General features: G+C 36.9%; 2 protein-coding genes across 5 annotated transcripts in view; both read right to left on the bottom strand.

Moving 5' to 3' along the window:
• The window catches only part of LOC311092136 (uncharacterized protein), a gene marked incomplete at its 5' end in the record, with an annotated part of 51901 nt that extends 41609 nt beyond the window's left edge, over nucleotides 1-10292 (bottom strand). For all 4 annotated transcript variants that reach the window (XR_014608210.1, XM_084128493.1, XM_084128495.1 and 1 more), the window contains 6 exons: nucleotides 400-822; nucleotides 1580-2002; nucleotides 2767-3189; nucleotides 3480-3926; nucleotides 5419-5796; nucleotides 9253-10292. Coding sequence is in view for 3 of the 4 variants with exons in the window: in XM_084128493.1 (XP_083984619.1) it covers nucleotides 400-822; nucleotides 1580-2002; nucleotides 2767-3189; nucleotides 3480-3926; nucleotides 5419-5796; nucleotides 9253-10292 (3134 nt within the window). The remainder of the gene's footprint in view (nucleotides 1-399; nucleotides 823-1579; nucleotides 2003-2766; nucleotides 3190-3479; nucleotides 3927-5418; nucleotides 5797-9252) is intronic.
• Nucleotides 10293-10318: 26 nt separating this feature from the next.
• On the bottom strand, nucleotides 10319-19416 carry LOC311092470 (nucleotide-binding oligomerization domain-containing protein 1-like; the record flags this gene model as incomplete). Its single annotated transcript, XM_084129215.1, has 3 exons — nucleotides 19356-19416; nucleotides 10954-11305; nucleotides 10319-10875 (listed from the first exon to the last, which is right to left on the bottom strand). The coding sequence occupies exons 2-3, from the start codon at nucleotides 11285-11287 to the stop codon at nucleotides 10319-10321; spliced, it is 891 nt and encodes a 296-aa protein (XP_083985341.1). The 5' UTR covers nucleotides 11288-11305; nucleotides 19356-19416.
• Nucleotides 19417-23842: the final 4426 nt, after the last annotated feature.

The raw sequence follows: 23842 nt of genomic DNA, 5'->3' as shown, positions 1-23842 counted from the left end.
TGTACATACTGACTTCACCCTGTGCTGCAAGATACATTTAGTTTTACATGTATAGTTTTACAGCTTGAATAAAGTCTATACATGAATAAAGTCTAAACATGTTGGAAAAATGAATGATAAACTCAGCCCTATCTAATCTTTCATTTTGCCCTGTTGTGCCATCGCTATAATTAAACTAAAGTTTAGCATATTTATTTAATTAAAAGAAAAAAAGAAAAAAGTTTGGTTACTTTTTCAATCTTTTACTGTATATAATGTAAATCTTTTATAGTTTTGTTGACTTTAAAAATCAAGCTTGTATGCATAAAATGTGCGCAGATTCAAACGGATTCAAAATACAGTGAAGTGAAACTGATCTAGAAGTAGGTACAGTAAGTGAATATCCAAAAGTTCAGGTACCTCAGCTGTGAGATGTAGGACAGACACTGAAGGAAACTCTTCATTTCACTCTCTTCCTCTGAACATCCTCTCAGATCTACTGGTTTCTTCTCTGTCTGGAGTTTCAGCACTTCCAGGAGGACGGAGGTCTTTCTCTGTGAGAGATCTATGATCCAGACATCAGGTAACTGGAAAACTGACTGTAATGCTGGAAGGAAACTCCTGCCTGTTTGAGTCTCATAGTTCTTCACATGTGAGTAAAGATCCAGCAGGAAATCACTCCGCTTAATTCTGTCAGTCCTTTTATAAGGAAAAGATTTGTAGGTGCAGACTGATGATAACAGTTTCAGCATCTGCTCTCCTGTCTGTGTCTCAGTCTCTGCTGCTTTAATGAAGAGTCTCAGAAGAAACTGCACTTCATCACTGATATTCATATAGTCAAACCTGTTTCCAAAAGAAAATTAAAATGTTATATGTGTAGCAATCTATCTCAAGGGAAATATGAATATTTAAATATGAATTAAAAATAATGAATAATTGTGTGTCTGATTGGTCCAGTCGGTACATATGAATAGACATTTCACAGAACTCTGAAAGGGGTCACACACACACACACCGAATGAGAAGCGCAGCGATGGGTCTTTAAAATTGAAACACATAGTTTTTTATGAGTGTACGAACACCAGCAGCGTCACTCGACGTCTGTCCGCGCGCACAGATACAACACTGTTCATAATCCTGACGCACCACTGAACATAGTTTTTAATTCAATTACATTAAATTTGTCCAGAATTGTTGTTAATGTACATACTGACTTCACCCTGTGCTGCAAGATACATTTAGTTTTACATGTATAGTTTTACAGCTTGAATAAAGTCTATACATGAATAAAGTCTAAACATGTTGGAAAAATGAATGATAAACTCAGCCCTATCTAATCTTTCATTTTGCCCTGTTGTGCCATCGCTATAATTAAACTAAAGTTTAGCATATTTATTTAATTGAAAGAAAAAAAGAAAAAAGTTTGGTTACTTTTTCAATCTTTTACTGTATATAATGTAAATCTTTTATAGTTTTGTTGACTTTAAAAATCAAGCTTGTATGCATAAAATGTACGCAGATTCAAACGGATTCAAAATACAGTGAAGTGAAACTGATTGAGAAGTAGGTACAGTAAGTGAATATCCAAAAGTTCAGGTACCTCAGCTGTGAGATGTAGGACAGACACTGAAGGAAACTCTTCATCTCACTCTCTTCCTCTGAACATCCACTCAGCTCTACTGGTTTCTTCTTTGTCTGGAGTTTCAGCACTTCCAGGAGGACGGAGGTCTTTCTCTGTGAGAGATCTATGATCCAGACATCAGGTGACTGGAAAACTGACTGTAATGCTGGAAGGAAACTCCTGCCTGTTTGAGTCTCATAGTTCTTCACATGTGTGTAAAGATCCAGCAGGAAATCACTCTGCTTAATTCTGTCAGTCTCTTGATAAGGAAAAGATGTGTAGGTGCAGACTGATGATAACAGTTTCAGCTTCTGCTCTCCTGTCTGTGTCTCAGTCTCTGCTGCTTTAATGAAGAGTCTCAGAAGAAACTTCACTGCAAGACTGATATTCATATAGTCAAACCTGTTTCCAAAAGAAAATTAAAATGTTGTATGTGTAGCAATCTATCTCAAGGGAAATATGAGTATTTAAATATTAATGAAATATAATGAATAATTGTGTGTCTGATTGGTCCAGTCGGCACATATGAATAGACATTTCACAGAACTCTGAAAGGGGTCACACACACACACACACACCGAATGAGAAGCGCAGCGATGATGGGTCTTTAAAATTTAAACACATTGTTCTCTATGAGTGTACGAACACCGGCAGTGTCACTCGACGTCTGTCCGCGCGCACAGATACAACACTGTTCATAATCCTGACGCACCACTGAACATAGTTTTTAATTCAATTACATTAAATTTGTCCAGAATTGTTGTTAATGTACATACTGACTTCACCCTGTGCTGCAAGATACATTTAGTTTTACATGTATAGTTTTACAGCTTGAATAAAGTCTATACATGAATAAAGTCTAAACATGTTGGAAAAATGAATGATAAACTCAGCCCTATCTAATCTTTCATTTTGCCCTGTTGTGCCATCGCTATAATTAAACTAAAGTTTAGCATATTTATTTAATTGAAAGAAAAAAAGAAAAAAGTTTGGTTACTTTTTCAATCTTTTACTGTATATAATGTAAATCTTTTATAGTTTTGTTGACTTTAAAAATCAAGCTTGTATGCATAAAATGTGCGCAGATTCAAACGGATTCAAAATACAGTGAAGTGAAACTGATTGAGAAGTAGGTACAGTAAGTGAATATCCAAAAGTTCAGGTACCTCAGCTGTGAGATGTAGGACAGACACTGAAGGAAACTCTTCATTTCACTCTCTTCCTCTGAACATCCTCTCAGATCTACTGGTTTCTTCTCTGTCTGGAGTTTCAGCACTTCCAGGAGGACGGAGGTCTTTCTCTGTGAGAGATCTATGATCCAGACATCAGGTAACTGGAAAACTGACTGTAATGCTGGAAGGAAACTCCTGCCTGTTTGAGTCTCATAGTTCTTCACATGTGTGTAAAGATCCAGCAGGAAATCACTCTGCTTAATTCTGTCAGTCTCTTGATAAGGAAAAGATGTGTAGGTGCAGACTGATGATAACAGTTTCAGCTTCTGCTCTCCTGTCTGTGTCTCAGTCTCTGCTGCTTTAATGAAGAGTCTCAGAAGAAACTGCACTTCATCACTGATATACATATAGTCAAACCTGTTTCCCAAAGAAAAAAAATACTATAAACAGAGATAAATGATCACAAAATTCTGACGAAGACAAAAACGCAGAAATTCTATTTGTGCTTGAAAGCAAATTTCAGCTTCATTTGTTATAAATAGTTTAATAAGTGAAACGGATGAAAGGGAAAAAAATTATTTAAAACTCTAATCATTGTGAAAATGATTTTAAAATTAATATAACATATCTTTCCATAAACAGATTCAGATACAGTGAAGTGATACTGATCTATAAGAAGGCAAGTGAATATCCAAAAGTTCAGGTACCTCAGCTGTGAGATGTAGGACAGACACTGAAGGAAACTCTTCATTTCACTCTCTTCCTCTGAACATCCTCTCAGCTCTACTGGTTTCTTCTTTATCTGGAGTTTCAGCACTTCCAGGAGGACGGAGGACTTTCTCTGTGAGAGATCTATGATCCAGACATCAGGTAACTGGAAAACTGACTGTAATGCTGGAAGGAAACTCCTGCCTGTTTGAGTCTCATAGTTCTTCACATGTGAGTAAAGATCCAGCAGGAAATCACACTGATAATAAGGATCATCATCATCCCGCTCTTCATCAAAAGGGAAGGTTTTGTAACTGCACACAGACGACAGCAGAGTAGAGAGTCTTGTTCCTGTAACTGTGACATTTTCTACAGCAGCAACACTGAGATTCAGCAGGAATTTCACTGCAGACTTCATTTCTTCATCATCATAATATAATTTAAACCTGATAAAACACAGAGAAATAAAAATCCCATTAATTTATGACAACATACAACATTTATAAATCAACTATATAGTGCACAAAACAATTATTCTCATAATTAGAAACATAAAAGAAACATTTACTGTATATAAGAGGACAGAATCTAATGACATTTATTACACTTTTTTCCAAGGTCCATAACGTGTAGCGTCTGGACTGAATCACGATGACCGATTCAGTTTTAAACTTCAGAAAGCTTTTAACCTTTTTGGACTTCATGTAAATCACAGGCCTAGCGCCGATGAGTCTGGATCAAATTTCCCCCATTGTCACTTTAGTGTCCTGGCAGAGGCTGAACAGAAACACCTTCGTGAGCTTCAAAAAGATCTGAATCAACTCAACTTCCCTCTCACACCAGGAACGAAAGAACACGTGGCTTGGAAACTGGAGAAACGCACCCAATATACACAGACATTCTTTCCATTTAACTCATAATTAAGTCATCCCAGAATGTATATGATATATTCCTGTGTGTATGAATGTCCCCAGCTTATATTAGCCTAGTTACAACTTTCTAGTTGTGTTAGTTAAACTCTCAGTGCTTATAGTCAAGTGTAAGAATGTTTCTCTGCTTTGATATCTTCCAGACATATTTTTCTTGGTATCGAAATATTCCTCTTGTTACGCCTTAATTAACGATGTTTAGTGTTACAATAAAATGTATAATACTATTTTTACCATCCTTTGGAGTAAAAATGATCAATTCTGACATCATCATTAAACAGATTAGGCTGTCAGAAGGAGACAAAGAAACTCTCCCGCTAAACGTTCATAACTACTATTGGTCATTTCATCCAAAATAGGTGTGGACTGATTTATCCTTAAAGGACGATGACAATAGCTAATTTTCTCTCATTCCTTCTTCCCTGTCCGCTCTTTTTCCTGTCCTTCGGATGAGACAACATCTTCTTGATTTTCAGCAATTTTGCTTTCAAGTTAACCTTTTAAACTTTCCGTGAACGACGCGCCCTCCGGAAGAACCCAAAGAACACTTCAAGCTCACGAACCACACACCGAGGATCTACACACACACACACACACACACACACACAGGCGCACGCACGTACGCACACACACGCTATGCACCAAAGAATAAGTTCAAGTATTATTTCTATCGAAATTTAGATGCGTTTAAGATTGTTTGCCCCTGCCTTAAGGTGATTTGATTCTTTGCCGGCTCTCAAAGATTAACTGTTGGTGATATTTCCTTTTTGAGCTAATTTGCTACAAATGTTAGTTGAGGTTTCTAGAACCAGTCAGTTTAATTTTCCTGACTATTTTCCAGCTTCTCTGTGACCCTTAGAATAACATTTTTTTTTTTCAATTTTACACATTTCTGCATCCAAAGGTAAATACAAAATAATAATAATAAATAATAATGATCCATTTAATACACAAATACCTACTCCAGTTTTTTTAAACATGTTGAGCAAAAGGCTGTTCAATATCTTACCTCAGCTGTGAGATGTAGGGCAGACACTGAAGGAAACTCTTCATCTCACTCTCTTCCTCTGAACATCCTCTCAGATCTACTGGTTTCTTCTTTGTCTGGAGTTTCAGCACTTCCAGGAGGACGGAGGTCTTTCTCTGTGAGAGATCTATGATCCAGACATCAGGTGACTGGAAAACTGACTGTAATGCTGGAAGGAAACTCCTGCCTGTTTGAGTCTCATAGTTCTTCACATGTGAGTAAAGATCCAGCAGGAAATCACACAGTTCTGGGTTGTTATTGTGTCTCGTGTCAAAAAAGGAGCAACTGCACTGAGATGCTTTATGGAAGAATTCTCGAAAGAATGTGATTTGCTTCAGTGGTTCTTTCCAAATCTTTAATCTGCAACACAGAAATCATATAACAATAATAATAATAATTTTAAATTATAACAATTAAGCAAATTAATAAAGAAATACATTACTATAGCAATAATTATATTGTACTGTGAAATAAAGGCATTTAATAATAATAATAATAATAATAATAATCCAATTTAAATGTACAGAACATCAGTAAAATTAAAATACTAATATTTATGTCTTAATTTCTTTGCTTTCAAATTTTAACTTTTATTTTGGTGAAGACCTTAGAGCTTCTCTTTAGTTCATAACAAATCTCACTGCAGAAGGTTGAAACATGTTGCCTTTTTAAACGCATGATACAAGTGACCCAAACTTACAGCACCACCAGAGAAGAGTTAGTGTGAAGACGATTTTTACTGACAATAGACTCTTGACAAGTGTTAAAAGTTGAGATGAAATGGTTGTGACCGTTTTTTTTCCCCCATATTGTGATGGCAAAATGGGAATTGCCTGTTGGATTGCTGTTGTTTGCTACTGCTTTGATCTCATGTGAGTGACAGAAGTTTGCTGGAGTTTATTTTCCCGTCCTCACGCCAGTAAACACGTCATCAGAGACGAGATGAGATGTCAGTGAAGGAGGGGAAGTTATTCTGAATAAATATTACAATATTTATGATTTAAAAAAAAAGTTATGTGCACAAATAAATATTTCATAATAAACACTGCAATATTCCATTTTGATTTCATGGTGCCTTTAACTTTGGACACTGGCTGAGATGCTAAGCGTGTTCTGCACACAATCGCTGATGGCACCGTCTGCTAGCTTGTGCAGTCCTGATGTTTTTCTGACTGTTTTCCATAGCCTCCTATGTTTATTTATTTAGTTTATAGCCTCCTGCGTGGACGTCGAGAAGTATATAGTTTAAAAGTCTAACACAGAGTATTACCTTTATTTGCAATTGTTTTTGTGCTAAATTTAAAGTCCTTAAAAATGCAATAGTGTGAATCTTATTTCAGCAAATGACCTATCATTGCATCTATCCCCAGCCAGTTGTGGGGAAGATTGTAACAACTGAACTCTTTGTATTTGACATTAACTCACACAGTCTGTGATTGTTTTGTATATGTCCAAGTGAGTTATATTTGTAGCAGAAAAATGTTGCTGCCATGTATCAAATTTTGAGAGATCTAGCACAAACAGTGGCTGAGTTACAGATGCTCAAACTAAGGTGTTACTTTATCCCCGGTCTCTCCTATACAATATATTTAGGCCTACATAGTAAACTCCCCAGATGCAGATATTTTCACTCGCTAGTGGACACCATTGTTCGTTTCCACGGCAACATTGAACTTCTGTGCTTCTCGTTCTCCTTAAATTCAGCACAGTCTTTAACTCAGTTCACTACAATAGAAGCTGTTCGCCCGGGATGAGTTGAATGATAGGCTTTATCTTATAAATATATGCCACAAGTCTAGATTACCGGATTCATAATTTGTTTTGGTTTCCAAAATAATTTGGGTGCATCAGGCTTGCAACAATATAATAAAGTAAAAACGAAGAAGTAAATAAATACAAACGACCTGCAGCAGCGGGTGAAATAGGTTTCCAGGCCACCATTTCACACACTGCTCCCAATCTGCCTTAGATTTAGCAGTTATTTACAATAAAAACTTTGGCACTTTGTGTGAAAAAAAGGTGTTCCTCTGTGTTAGCCTTTTAAACTATATGGGCTACTTCCCAACAAGCACACAGTTGGGTATAAACGATAACGGCCACCCCCACCCATCATTTAATTGTGACTTTAGAAATGATCTTTTGAATAATATTGAATATTTTTCCGTTTTTCTTGCATTCTGCACTGTGGGCTGTACCATAGCACAGGGGGTGGGGGTGGCTGTTATCATTTATATCCTATAGGCCTATGTCACAAAAAAATTGAAGACCGGAAGTATGTCTTTTAGTAGGGATACGGCTCTTCCAGTTAGCTTTTTACAATGGCGGAGTCCAATAGATACCGCTGGATCAAATCTCTCCACAACCTGCCTGAAGTCACATATGACGATGTGGTTCGGGTAGTAAATGAAAACTCTCAAATGGAAACGTCAAAACTGAGGAAAGGGTACAAGTTCCTCTGGGAGAAATTCATTTTCAATTACAGAGGTAAGTGTTTGAATCCGTTCGCCAGTAAGGTAAATGTTTCTATGGTAACAGTGAGTTGGACCAATCAGCAGACGTTGCTGCTACGCTTAGGATTGTGGGTAGTGTAGTTTTTTTTCATAAGATCATGGATAAAGCATGTTTTTCTTAAAACAAGGTTGATTTCATACGAACTTATAGCTTCTACAGGAGCAAAAACCTTAGTTTCACAACCTCATAGCTCTTGGTCAGTCTACCTCGGATGGTTTAGACATTATGGCTGATAATCTAAATCCTTATCGAGAAATACTGTTGACCGGAAGTTCTGAATCCCTACTCCACGTTCCGGAAGCAGGAAGTGTGACATAGGCCTATTGCATGGACGTTGAGAAGTATATAGTTTAAAAGGCTAACACAGCACAAAATGCAAGAAAAAAATATTTTTTAATGGACAATAGCCCCATAATAAACCATTAATCTGCTGTAGTTTGGACTGCAACACTATTATTTACCTCATCTCTGATAAAGGACTTCTGCATGCAATAGAAAAACCCCTACATGCACTTTCCCAACATTTGTATTATTATTCTTAAAAGTAATGTAAATTAAGTTTGCAAGTTGCAACAAGTGTGTTTTTTGCTGTGGGTTTACGGTGTGGCCTAGAATAGATGAGCATTAAATATTGAAATATGAAAATACATTTCAGATTTCAATATTAATTAAAAATAATAATAATAATAATAATAATAATAATAATCTTACACCATTAATTAATTTAATTAATTAATCAATCGTAACTGCAGTGTAAATATATTCATGTCATTTCTGAACTGCATTAAAGAGTCCGTGATAAATTCAAATTTAGAGGCAGCTTTTAGGGGTAAAAATTCATGGCCATTTTAGCTGAAGTGAAAGAAATGACTGGAGTAAAGTGTGTCAGTTAGTCCTGTAAAGTCAGTCTCTTGGCAGGCTAAAAATCTGAGATACTGCGTCTCTAAGTGTAGTCCAAAAGTTGTTGGTTGACTAGTCAAATATCATGATCCTTCCTAACTAAAGTAGGGGTGTAAAGATACACTCATGTCGCGATTTGGTAAAATACACAATACTGTTATCACGATACCATTTAAATATAGTTCTGTCACTGAAACTTAACTTTTTTTCTCACAACTTTTAAAATGCACTTACATGATAAGAATAAACTAAAAAGGTTTCATAAAAAAAGGTTTATGCATGATGAAATAATAAATATTTAGGGAGGGAAAAACTATATTGCGATTGATTTTCACATCCACCATACGTTTGTCACATTTGTTTTTTAATATTGCTATATATCGTTTCAGCCCTATTCCCTAGTACCTGATCTTGGGTGAGCAGCTGAGCATCATGTTCATTCCTGCGTCAGTCATGTTACAGTCCTGCAGATTCAGATAAACCTCTTTATCTCCGGACTGAGTGATCACATAAGTCAAAGCACAACACTGATGAGGGTCGAGATCCTCTTCAGGCTCAAGCTGATGGTCCATCTTCTCCAGGAACATTAAACACGCTTTAGGAGACTGGAGCTCATACAAGCACTGACACACATAGAGAAGATCAAACTCTTCACTTTCACTCTGAGGTTGGAGGAAAGTTTCCAAAAACTTCTCAATAAACCAGTCAGATGTTTTCTTTATCTGATCCTCTGGGAAGAGACATTTGATGAGTTTAATGTTGTGTTCTCCCAGAAGTCCACATAGGAAGGGAAGAACATGTTTCAAGTGTTTATTCTCCTCAGTTTGACAGAGTTGTAGGACTTTCTCAATTTCATCTGGATGTCCAAAAAGCCACAAAGCTGAGAAGAATTCCTGCATTGTGTTGTGGAGAAAAGCACAGTACGTCATTGCAGAGTCTCTTATTGTGATCGTCTTCAGAAAAGCGTGAAAAATGTCTCTCTTAACACTGGTAATATCTAGAAATTTCAGGCACTTTTGCTTGGTTGCATTGAATGCACTTTTCATCAAGAAAAAAACCTGATCTTTGATCTCTCTCGGGTAATTATCTATTTCCTCATTCTTTTTCTTTCCAATTTGTTTCTTCACAGCAACATGGAAAATGTGGATGTACATTTCTGTGACTGTGTTTGGATGGTTGATAACGTTGTCGTTTAACGAGTCTACAATCATGAATGCATACATTGGCACATGGCTGAGACTGAACAGCTCTTGATTCTTCAAAACAACATCTAGAAGAACAGGATCGTGACCCAACATCTTCTGATAGTAAGTGTTGATAGACTCCTCACTGAATCCTTGGACATACACTTTCAGTGTCGGCCAGACGGAGAAAAGCGGATCATATTCCACCTCTGATCTACATGTTATTATAATCTTGGCATCAGGCAGGAGCTTGTGGTTCATGATCTTCCATAAGGTGGAATTTTCTTCTAAATCAACGACACCATCAAATACAATGACAACTTTCTCAGAGTTTTCCCCATATCTTGAAACACGTCCTTTCTGTCTTTTTCCATTGGTTTAAAATACACTTTAAACAAAATAGATTCCAAATCATCATTGCTAGAACCGGACAAAACACTTTCATCAAAGTAAAACATGTAGTCCAGCTCTCGGTCATCTTTCTCTGCCCACAAACACAACATTTCCTGGACAACTGTAGTCTTTCCTATTCCAGGTTTGCCTATGAGGAGGATGTTCTTATCTTGGCATCTCAGCAGATCCACAGGTGAAAGTGCTTGTTGCTCAGTAGGAATGTATGCTCTCAGCTTTTTGGGCCGTAGCTTTTTGGATTTTTTGTTTTTCCATTTTATTTTGCATTGAGGAGTTTTCATCACAGAGTCTTTCTCTAAAACGACAGGTATAAAATGGAAGTTTCCTTGTGCCTTGTCAACAGGATATTTACAGCAATGTTTCCTTTGGTCCTTCAGAATACTTTTTGCTTTCTTCTTGAGCGCTGACTGGTAGTTTTGACAGGGCTTTGTACCTAAAACAGCAACAAAAACACAATTTATATTAGAAATATGTTAAGACACCAAAATGTTTTTTTCATTTATCTATTTACCAAATGAATAGCTGGTCTCTTCATCTTCCACTCTTAATGGAAAACAGCTGATCCAGGAGTGTAAATCAGGATGTAATGTCTTCTTCTTAGTGACATCCAAAATCCTGAGTAATTCATAACTGGCCTCTTCCCCTTTGTTAATGACCCAATCCAATATACACCTGGCTTTATCAAACTCTGTCCTCTCGGCTTTGAGATCATCGACCACATGGTCATTGAAAACACTCTGCTGATAAAGATTCTCAATGATCAGAGGAAGGTTCTCCATATGGGTCACCAGGTTTCTCCTGGCGTTTTTGAGGAACTCAATTGCAGATTGCCGTGCACACGCCATGCTGCAGGCATTTCAAACCTGAGGTACAAGACAGATTTACTCAAACAACATTACTCAATTTCCACATTTGAGCAATTTCACACAGAAGTGTACTATAGAAAAAAGAACTCAAGATTTGTGGAATTCTATGTATAATAATCATGGATGTACTGTTTGAAGATTGACAGGGAGAGGACAAGCATACTATTAGGACTGTACAGGTTACAAGCGTCACACTGTTTTTTTCCATTAAAAGGTTTGAGTACAATCGGTAAAAAATCAGTCAGGAACAACACAGCCAAAAGTGGGTATTGAGGATCAACTCCTGCATATTGTACATTTTAAACACAAGGGTTATTTCAAATAATATCTAAAGAGTACAGCACATTCACAGTTCATTTTCTTCCTCCAAGCAGAGAAATGTACACTTAAAAAAACAACTTGAATACTACCATCCACACAGTAACTAGACTGATGATATTTCTTTAAGCCATGTTTTGCGTGAATGGGGTTACTTTAACTGTACAAAATCAGTTTGGTCAGAAATAAACATTTAGCTGTCGTTAACCAAGGACTGAAACAAACCAACGTAACCAGAAATATAATTTCGTATCATTCAATATCATAAAACACATTCTCACTTGTGAAATGTATCACTGCTGTCTGGTTTTTAGATTTCGTTCGCGTGAACATCCACACGCAGCACAAAAGTCCGGTGTGGTGAACCATCCAGTCACTTTGAAGTGATGAGTCCGGGCTTAGGACCCAAGCAATCCGATTGGTTCAAAGCACGTTTTATGGGTAATCGCTTTAGTGCCTGATTACAAATCATACAAAATCACTTTATTATAGAAGACATTTGTAGTACGTTATAACGAGTCATTAATGTATTTTAACTTATATGTTTAATATACTAGTATTTAACCGAAGCTATAGATTGTGAAATTAAACATTTATCGTTGTTAGTGTGTTTTTTATAATAAATAAACAAGATTTGAGCTTCAAACAACTACATTCTCGACTGAGAAACTCTTAAAACTACATTTCGTGACACAATAACAGTCGTATTTTTAAATTTCGAGGTCTTTCTCCTCTGCTATTGACACAGCCCGGACTCATCAATTCAAAGTGACCGGATTATTCACCACACCGGCATCATCCATGAATTCGAAGTACAGGCGGAGATAGCAGCGTTACCTAGCTACTTCCTATGACAAGACCCCTGTTTCAAGATGGCGGCGACCATGTTAACAGGTTAGAGTTTGCACACTGCCTGCGTGAGACGCGCGTCTCAAGCCCCGTTCACACCGCCAGCGACACGCAGCGACAAAGCGACATGATCCCATTCATTTCAATGGAGCGCTGGCGACTTCTGGCGACACAAGCGACAGTGACCGTTGGTGACAGAATGTGGGCGTGTCAAGCGTCGCGCGACAAAAGTTCAGAAATTTAAACTTTATGCAAATGAGAAGCAATTTTCGCGAGCGACAACCAATAGGAAAGACGACTTTCAGTGGAGCTCAGCTCACGTCACCATCTCGAGTGCAGGCAAGACAGAAGAGTTTGAGGGCGATTTCACTGTTTTACATGATTTGGTTGTAACCACATACATGGATATAATAAAATGATGCATGGAAAAGAAACTGTCGACAGTCTCAGTGAGTTTAATACACACATTTAGTACGAGTGTTGTAATTTTATGATGCAAGTTTAGCACTGCTGCAGTTCATTTTACAGTTTCCCCTGCATTATCTTGACTATTAGGGACAAGAAAATTGATTATTTGTCGTTTTAGTAATTTATGACAGTATGAGTTATTCTGTTGATTGATCGATCGTTAATCCACTAGGCTAAATTATTTAATCCACTGAACAATGCTGTGGTAATATAAAAACACTCTCCCAGTCCCAAAAGCATACTGTTTCTTTTGAGCCTAACTCCTAGTCAAATTAAAATGATATAGTTGTATATACATTGAGGAAAATAAGTATTTGAACACCCTGCTATTTTGCAAGTTCTCCCACTTAGAAATCATGGAGGGGTCTGAAATTGTCATTGTAGGTGCATGTCCACTGTGAGAGACATAATCTAAAAAAAAAAATCCAGAAATCACAATGTATGATTTTTTAACTATTTATTTGTATGATACAGCTGCAAATAAGTATTTGAACACCTGAGAAAATCAATGTTAATATTTGGTACAGTAGCCTTTGTTTGCAATTACAGAGGTCAAACGTTTCCTGTAGTTTTTCACCAGGTTTGCACACACTGCAGGAGGGATTTTGGCCCACTCCTCCACACAGATCTTCTCTAGATCAGTCAGGTTTCTGGGCTGTCGCTGAGAAACACGGAGTTTGAGCTCCCTCCAAAGATTCTCTATTGGGTTTAGGTCTGGAGACTGGCTAGGCCACGCCAGAACCTTGATATGCTTCTTACAGAGCCACTCCTTGGTTATCCTGGCTGTGTGCTTCGGGTCATTGTCATGTCGGAAGACCCAGCCTCGACCCATCTTCAATGCTCTAACTGAGGGAAGGAGGTTGTTCCCCAAAATCTTGCAATACATGGCCCCGGTCATCCTCTCCTTAATACAGTGCAGTCGCCCTGTCCCATGTGCAGAAAAACACCCCCAAAGCATGATGCTACCACCCCCATGCTTCACAGTAGGGATGGTGTTCTTGTGATGGTACTCATCATTCTTCTTCCTCCAAACACGTTTAGTGGAATTATGACCAAAAAGTTCTATTTTGGTCTCATCTGACCACATGACTTTCTCCCATGACTCCTCTGGATCATCCAAATGGTCATTGGCAAACTTAAGACGGGCCTTGACATGTGCTGGTTTAAGCAGGGGAACCTTCCGTGCCATGCATGATTTCAAACCATGACGTCTTAGTGTATTACCAACAGTAACCTTGGAAACGGTGGTCCCAGCTCTTTTCAGGTCATTGACCAGCTCCTCCCGTGTAGTTCTGGGCTGATTTCTCACCTTTCTTAGGATCATTGAGACCCCACGAGGTGAGATCTTGCATGGAGCCCCAGTCCAAGGGAGATTGACAGTCATGTTTAGCTTCTTCCATTTTCTAATGATTGCTCCAACAGTGGACCTTTTTTCACCAAGCTGCTTGGCAATTTTCCCATAGCCCTTTCCAGCCTTGTGGAGGTGTACAATTTTGTCTCTAGTGTCTTTGGACAGCTCTTTGGTCTGGCCATGTTAGTAGTTGGATTCTTACTGATTGTATGGGGTGGACAGGTGTCTTTATGCAGCTAACGACCTCAAACAGGTGCATCTAATTTAGGATAATAAATGGAGTGGAGGTGGACATTTTAAAGGCAGACTAACAGGTCTTTGAGGGTCAGAATTCTAGCTGATAGACAGGTGTTCAAATACTTATTTGCAGCTGTATCATACAAATAAATAGTTAAAAAATCATATATTGTGATTTCTGGATTTTTTCTTTTAGAAAAATGAATGGGGCTTCAGGAAAACGCGTGCATGCTAGAAATAGAACCGACGCCTATTTTTCACGCGACACGCAAGCGTGTTGGAAGCGTTTCCAGGCAAAATAGAATAGGAAAAGATGTTTATATGTCATTTTGACACGAATACATATTAATAAATGTCATTTTGATGTTTAAAAGTGTCTAGGTTTTGACATAAATGCAAATATAAATGTAATTTTAAAAAAAATATTATCGATTTTCAAATACTGCACCTGTCAATACAGAACGAAATATTTTGTAGCCTATTTTGCCGTCAACACTGCCGACGTTGTCTTTGCTGCTATATATTTATGTTTAACATGAAGTATAGGCCTTCCACAACTCTCTCCCCGTATGTCAAATATATCATATGCAGGGGCGTCATGCAAGCCAAAATTCTGGGGGGGGGGCACAATCTGAGACGTTGCAATTGTTTTCTGACGGGTGATATGGATCATGTTAGGAGGGGTCAGGGGGTTTCTCCCCCTGAAAATTTTTAAATTCTGGCTGCTAAACATACCATTTCAATGCAGTTTGGGAGGGACAGAAATACCTTAACGGAGCTAGCAGCAACCCTCCTCTATCTGAGGACTAAGTTAAAGTATCTATTTTGTAAGTTTATGTAAAAGACAGGTTGATGAAAGAACTGTAAGCTCAAATTCAAAAGCTTTTGAAGTCTACTTCATTAAAGCATGTTTACACACACACTTACTGTACACTTAGGCCTACTACACATGATTTTAAAAACAGTACCATTGCAGTTTTTATGTTATGATTTTAAATTGGTATGTGACCTAAGAACGATCTTTCATTAAAGGTACATAAAGGTGCTGAGTAGGGGTGTAACGGTACGTGTATTCGTACCGGACCGTTTCGGTACAGGGCTTTCGGTTCGGTGCACGTGTGTACCGAATGACCGAATGCAATATTTTGTGTGCGGAACATAGGTACATTTTCGTGTTTCCACACGAACATATTAAGTGGCGGAAGTCTCCGCGTTCAGCGCAAATCCCGCCCTGCAGCTGATTCTAAAGTTTTACCAGAGCCCGTCTGCCTTATTAGACATTCTCTGGTTTTACCCGTCGTCACTGTAACCTAAACCAATGAAATCGACTGCAGGGCGAAAAAAAGCTTTTCCGCTCCGTGTGCGCCGCCGCACTCTCCGTTCCATCTGTGTGTGTGTGTCTGCGCACTGCGCTCTCTGCTCAATGTTCGACTCCGTGTTTGCGCTGCGCGTTCTGCTCTGTCGTTAACGGCCCAAACACTCCAATCATGGACCGATCACGCACTGGAAAAGCAAAGTCCGCTCAAATAAGGTGAAATTTCTCAGTAGTAGACTTCTGTTTGCTGAGCTGGTATAGTCATGCTGGCAACAATGGTAAAATGACCTGCTCTGATCACATGCTCTGGTAATAATAGCTTTGTAGGACTATATTTTATTTTGATAATTAGTAAAAAAAATGGAAAAAAAAAAATCTTAAATTGATTATGTTGATTGATTATTGAAAAATAATAATACATTGTTTAATATTAACATTATTGTTTAGTATAACATTTATGTTTAATATTATTTTAATATAGGGCTATTTTCTGTTCCTTTTTACCCCTGGTGTTTCATTTAATTAGGTGATTCTAAGTTTAGGCCTAATTATTGATGATTACAAGCTTGGAGGAATTGCAATTAATTACAGCAAATTGTGCAATTAATTAGTTAATTTTTTTTAATCGATTCCCAGCCTTAATTTTTAAATATAAGCAGGCCTACAAGCTGGGATTGGTAATGCTGCACTGTAATCATAGTTATTTATTTATATTTTTGATTAAATTTATTATGTGATATTGGTTTTGCTTTGCAGCAGTATTTTATTTCTTATTCTTTTTTTTATTTTATATATATTTTATTATATTTTATTAAAAAGTGTAAACAAATTGTTTAAAAAAAAGTTTATAGTAATAAACAACCTGCAGTTTAATGTTTGCATTTCTTTCCCTTACTGTACCGAAAATAAACCGAACCGTGACTTTAAAACCGAGGTACGTACCGAACCGTGATTTTTGCGTACCGTTACACCCCTAGTGCTGAGGTCTGACTTTGTGGTGCTGAAATTAAGTTATTTTAATATTAATATGTGATGGACTTTGAAAGAAGTTTGACAGATTTCAGTGCTGAATAAGGTTAACACTACCCCGTTTATTTGAAAATGGTTAATATTTGACAGAAATGTAAAAAAGTAATCAAATCAAATGTAATATGTAACATTACTTTAGTAAAATCATTGAAATACTGTAGTTACACTGCTCATTATTATATTTTAAATAAGGAACTTGTAAAGAGTAATTTATGAGCTAACAGAAAAGCTAGTAACTTGTAACTTGTACATTTAACCTATGAACCAGACAGAAGGGCTATAGCTAGCCATGATGCGTAGCTAGCCATGAACCATATAGCGATGCCTTGATAACGTTAGGTTGGATTTTGCAGTTAGCCTACAACAAATTTAACACCCTCGTTTCTATGAAACTGAAAACAATTGAACCAGCTGGAGACTTTGACACAAGACAAAACAGAACAGATGTTTCAAAACCGATCAGATAACGTTACTATGGCTTTGTATGGCAGTAATGTTAGACAACTAGTTTACAGTTAGACTAGGCTAGCTATCGATAACGTTACACTGACACAAGTTAATGCTCTGAATTCGCAGCTAATATCTACGGAAGAGGATTAGGGCCAGGCAATAATAAAAAAATAAAACCATCTCGAGATTAAAGTCATTATAATGCGAGATTAAACTCGTTAAATTTCGAGAAAAAAAGTCGAAATACAATCTTGAGAATAAACTCATTAAATATCGAGAATAAAGTCGTTGTGTTGCGAGAAAAAACTCGTTAAATTTCGAGAAAAAAAACTCGAAATACAATCTTGAGAATAAACTCATTAAATTTCGAGAATAAAGTCATTGTGTTTCGAGAAAAAAAGTCGAAATGAAATGTAGAGAATAACGCATTAGATCAGTGTTCATTGCATAGCCTACTGATATCAACCTCATCGAGGTTTCGTGGTTTCCCAGCTACCATAAGACTCATTATTAATCGTTGTTGGTTGTGTACGCCTGGGAAACCACGAAACCTCGATGAATTTCATGTTGGACAAAAGCGAGTACATCGCGCAAATTGGATTTTTTCTTCTAAAAACACGTAGCCGACCTCGACCATGTTCTATTCTTTGTTACTGAAAGAAAGTCAAAAATATAGATTGACTAAGTGATCTAACTCTGCCATGTCCTCTATCAGTAGGGAGTTTATTCTCACAATTACTTCGACTTTTTTCTCGAAATTTAACGAGTTTTTTTCTCGAAACACAACGACTTTATTCTCGAAACACAACGACTTTATTCTCGAAACACAACGACTTTATTCTCGAAATTTAATGAGTTTATTCTCAAGATTGTATTTCGAGTTTTTTTCTCGAAACACAACGACTTTATTCTCGAAATGTAATGAGTTTATTCTCAAGATTGTATTTCGAGTTTTTTCTCGTAATTTAACGAGTTTTTTCTCGAAACACAACGACTTTATTCTCGATATTTAATGAGTTTATTCTCAAGATTGTATTTCGACTTTTTTTCTCGAAATTTAACGAGTTTAATCTCGCATTATAATGACTTTAATCTCGAGATGGTTTTATTTTTTTTATTATTGCCTGGCCCTAATCCTCTTCCGTAAATATCAAATCCATAACTTTTTGATCAAGTTAAAATTTCCAGGTCAACCACAAATAATCCCACTACCTTTTAATATCATCCGATAACTAATTCAATGCCGATTTGTTGCTTTGCCCACCACTTCAAGACCATATGTAAAACATTGCCAGCTCAACGTGCGAGACGAGTGAGTTGCTTGAACATACACAGCAAAGATTCTAGAGCAGACACAGACACCATATTAGGAAAAAGGGGCGGGCTGATGCTGACCGATTTATTACACATCCAGAAGAATACATTTGAGTCGTTATAGGCTGGTATATTATGGAGCATAATAGGAATAAAGTTGTGACAAAAAAATTATCAGGGAGGAAAAATCTGAGGGGGCACGTGAATGGGCATGACGCCACTGATCATATGTCACCTCGCAGCAGCAGCGCCGCGTCAGACACGTTTCTGGTGTGCAAAGACATGGAAAACGCGACGCAGCCGCCACGCAGCTGCCACGCTCACGTCACGCATCCAGTGTGTCACCGGCCTTAGAACCCCAAGGCGACATCAAGTGTAATAGAAGCAACTAAAACGAAACCGAAAGCAGATCGAAATTTGTTTGTCTCAAGCCATTCATAACTGCAGTCACCGAATGGGTTTGGTTTAAGTTATTTGTATTATTATTCTTATTCTTATTATTATTATTCATTTCACAGCATTCACAAAACAAAATTTTCTGGAAAGAGAATACACGGAGACGATGGGCTAAGCTTGTTCATGCGACGCGATAACTGACATAAAATGACGCAATGCAGGAAAGTATACGTACAAATACAAATAATATAACGAGTTGTTTCTGTCAAAATGCAAAATGAACCTATTTTTTAGCTATTTTGTACTGGATGGATATTTACCAGAAGCATACTTCAGACAGCACAGGGAACAAGACGGATCTCAGCCGACTTCTTCCTTTGTGTTTTTGGCGGTTAGCAAACCAACTTGAGGTGCATTTCCGCCTCCTACTGGGATGGAGTGTGAAGCCTCGATGAAAGAAAGAAAGAAAGAAAGAAAGAAAGAAAGAAAGAAAGAAAGAAAGAAAGAAAGAAAGAAAGAAAGAAAGAAAAAGAAAGAAAGAAAGAAAGAAATCATATCCTTCTAATCAAATCTGTATCTCTTAAATACTTTAGAATAATATCATTGTGTCATAGACTAAATAATTTAGGGGATTTTACATGATTAATTCAGATAAATTCCATTAAACAAATCAAGCCTTAATAACTAGGCTACTCAAAAATATCATGTGTAATATTGTTACCATATTTTTAAAGTAAATAGCACATGACATTTTTACAGTGTTGTGGGGTCCCGTTATCTGCTGAATAAGTCAGAGTAATATTATTGAATCCACTGTATTACGCCCTTTTCTAAAGTCACTCTGAAATGAGCTTATAGGTTTTTCTTTTCTATTACATAGTTTAATCGGGTTATTTTCACTCTCTCCGTCACTTCGCATAAATTAGATGTTAAAGCAATTGGTCTATAATTTGATGCTATTGAGTGATCCTTTCCAGGCTTGGCAATTGGAATGATCACTCCAAGTTTCCAAGAGGTAGGGAGTTTTCCCAACTCCCATATCTTATTAAAAAACTCTAAAATGTGTTCCCTTTGTACTCTCATACTTTCAGATTTGTTATTGTTACTATGAAAGCTTCTAAATCTTCTGCCTTTTCTTCATTTGTCATAATATATCTACCCTCTTTTATTAAAACTGGGATACTTTTATACATTTGTTAATATCTGGGAACTGTGACTGACAACAAACAAAGCAAAAGTATTGATGTTTGCAATAAGTTTCAACAAAGACTGTTTTTTTGTTAGGAAGATGAAAATATTCAATGCTGCTCTAAGATGACTTTATTTTATAAGTTTTTTATTGAATCAGTTTTTTTTCCTTTTGTATTGTAGCTTGGTTTGGCAATTTAACTTTGACAAATAGAAATAGGCTAAATATTCTTGTTAAGTCTGCAGGAAAAGTCAAATCCAGCCTATTGATATTTATCATGACAGGTTTTGAATAAGGCACATTCAATTTTACAAAATTTTGATCATCCCCTATTTAAAGAATTTCAATTGTTGCCTTCTGGGCATCGTTTTAGGGTGCCGGGTGGTAGAACAAAACAGGTAAAGGTTTTTGTGTGTGTGTGTGTGTGTGTGTGTGTGTCGGTGGCTGTTGGTCTATTGAACTCTTCATAGGAAGTGTTTTTGTGTTTTATATACAATGTTTATATATATATATATATATATATGAAGTATGATGTGTGCGATGTGTATTATGTATTGTGTGTGTGTCTGTAACCTTTTGCTGCAAAACTAGTTTCCACCAAGGGGGACTGTTATGACCCCTTGGCTCAAGGAGTAGCAACATGAATGGGGAGGCCAAACACGTAATCAAATTTGAAACAAGAAGTATTTAATCAAGAAAACAGACATAACTACATCAAACAAAAAGTTAAATATAAAGATGCAAAACACAACAACATCAAGCCTTGGACTGGAGAGGGTGAGAAAGCCAGCATGACAACCGAACAGCGAGAACCGCAGTGACCAAAACCCAAGCTTTGGACTCCAGAGGGTGAGAAAGCCAGCATCTTATAAGCAGCATGGTTAATCACCGTCAATTCTCATTTCAAAAGAGTGTTCATCCTCTCCTCGTTTCGAGTATATTTCAACCTCCTTCAATCTATCACTTTCGCTCCTGAGATGCTTTTCTTAATCGTATCTGTAGAAACATTCGTTGGTATTCCAGTGATAACTCCTCTCATCCACTTCTTTTCTCCCATACCTTGACTTGTAACGTTTTGCTCTAATATAGTTTTAATCCCTAGAGCAGCCTTTTGTTGTTTGATGTCTTTGCAAAACATAATTTTCCCATCTCTCAACATATTAGCATTCTCAATATTTACAACCATTTCCTTCAGCAGTTTAGTCAATTTCAAAGGATTCAAATTATTTGCTTCCTCTGTCATAAACTTACTCCTCTCTTCTTCTCAACTGATGACATTCTCTCACACTTTTGGTTCCTGATGTTTGGCTCCAATCTTTCTTTCTTCTTCACTTTTCTACAGTCCACTTACTACTTTTGTTTCTTTCATTTTCCCCGCCATCTATCTCTTCCTCCATATCCAGAGATCACTTCCGGACTCTAGTCCACTTCCATCCATCTTGGTTTCAGTCACAACCCAGAGTTGCCTGCACCAATCCCCATTGCTGTTGCTCCACCGCCTGATGAGAGTTCCACCTCAGTCTACCTGTAGGTGTCTAATAAATAATAGAGTAGTGCAGGCAGGGATGACGTATTTTTGTAGGCCAAACCCCCGGAAACGAGTTAGCATTTTAGCACTTCCTGTATATAATCGTCCTGAAGTCAATAGGTTTTTTGAATGGGTTTTTGGTTAAATGTTTAAAATAAGGTCTGCAGTGAACACAAGCTATCATCCATAGGCTATATATAGTTTATAATTCTGAAGCCAATGGAAAAATCCTATTGGGTTTTTGTCGAGGGAATCAACTGGGTGATGCTAAACAAGTCATACTTTCAATCATTTAAACTTAGTTTGCCCCATTACAATGATCATTTTAGAGGTGAATCTAGTCCATATTTTAGGTTTTTAAAAGTATTATTATGATTACTGTACAAACACAATTGGTCACAATGACATTATTTGACTCAGCTTTGTTTAGGGCTCTGAAACTGAAAACTTGATGTACCAAGCCATTTTCTGTGGCAAGTGCTGCATTAGAGAGCATTTAGTTATGAGCAGGACCAAACTGAATCCGTGGCCTTTTTCCACATTTATTTTAAATCAAAATCTGCAGAATGAATATAAATACTGTAATACTGTATGTGTTAAACTGAACTACACTGTAAAAAATGTTCGTAATTTTAACTGTAAAAAACTGTAAAAAAGCAACGGAAAAAAAATGTTAATTCCTTAACGGTATGTACCCTTACTATATACAGTGAAAAACTGTAATAGCTCTCACGGGACATTTCATGTAATTTTACATTAATATACTGTTAAATGTACGGATTTTGGAAGTACACTGTAAAAAAAAACTTACCGTTGCATTTACCGTACCTTACCGTAAAAAATACGGTAGCAAATGTTTACTAATTTTACAAAGTTTTACATCATCGAACTAAAAATTACAGTGAAAAACTGCCAGCTGGTTGCCAGTACTTTACCGTAAAAAATACGGTATAAATATTTATGTTTTACGGCATTGAACTAAAGTTTACGGTAAAAAACTGGCAGCTGGTTGAAAGCGATTTACCGTAAAAAAATATGGTAGTAATATTTTAGGTTTTACGGCAGTGATCTAAATATTACGGAAAAAAACTGGCAGCTGTGGTTGCTAGTACTTTACCGTAAAAAATACGGTAGAATTTATTTTGCTTTTACGGCACTGAACTAAAGTTTACGGTAAAAAACTAGCAGCTTGCAAGTGCTTTACCGTAAAAAATACGGTAGTAATATTTTAGGTTTTATGGCATTGAACATTGAACTGAACTTTTATATAAAAAATAAAAAATAAAAACCTGCCAGCTGTGGTTTCCTGTAATCTAATTATTGAGAATTACCAGAGGTTTAGACGTTGATGTTTTATTGAAAATAATAAAGTTTGAAGTTACCATTATGGAGATGAGTGTTTGCTTTAGTTGGGCTCTTGACCCTTGACTTTTTAACTTTAGATTTACTCTGACTGCCTTAACTGTGTGGTTATATAACACAAATGTTATGGCATGAAAATCAGAGAGAAAATGTGACCAGGTGATGATGGCAGGTTAATGATGAGATAATCGTCATATTGTGGCCAGATTCACTGATCTCATAAAGAGTCTTATTTCTCACTTTATGAGCAAAGTGATAATATTAATTATAATATTAAAAATAAGTATTTCATATTATTGATTATAATATCTCTGTAAGTGAGCAACAGATAATCTGAAGAACTTTAAAAATACATGGTGTAGAAAAAAGGTTTTGAACTACTGCTTGATTTAAACCAACACAGACATCAAGATTCAGCGTATGAATCTCAACAACGGTGACAACACAATAATCAGATAAAACTCTGAACATCACAAAACAAGCTACTAAAAAGCTGCAACAAAAACAACATCAAAAATAAAAGCAGATATAATAATAAAAGAAAATACTAAGGCAATTCAGCATAATGTATTCCTGCTGCAATGCATGCTGGGAGATACTGATGAGTTTTGACTGGAGGCTCCATCAAGTGCACTGCACTTTTATCATCACCGTTGTTGAGATTCATACGCTGACTCTTGATGTCTGTGTGTGTCTGAAAGATACAGCAGTTCAAACCTTTATTGTAC

This window comes from Abramis brama, assembly GCF_963993115.1.
Source record: "Abramis brama genome assembly, chromosome: 1".
Lineage (NCBI taxonomy): Eukaryota > Metazoa > Chordata > Actinopteri > Cypriniformes > Leuciscidae > Abramis > Abramis brama.
The sequence above is the reverse complement of the archived record's forward strand: the minus strand, read 5'-3'. Positions and strand labels throughout refer to the sequence as shown.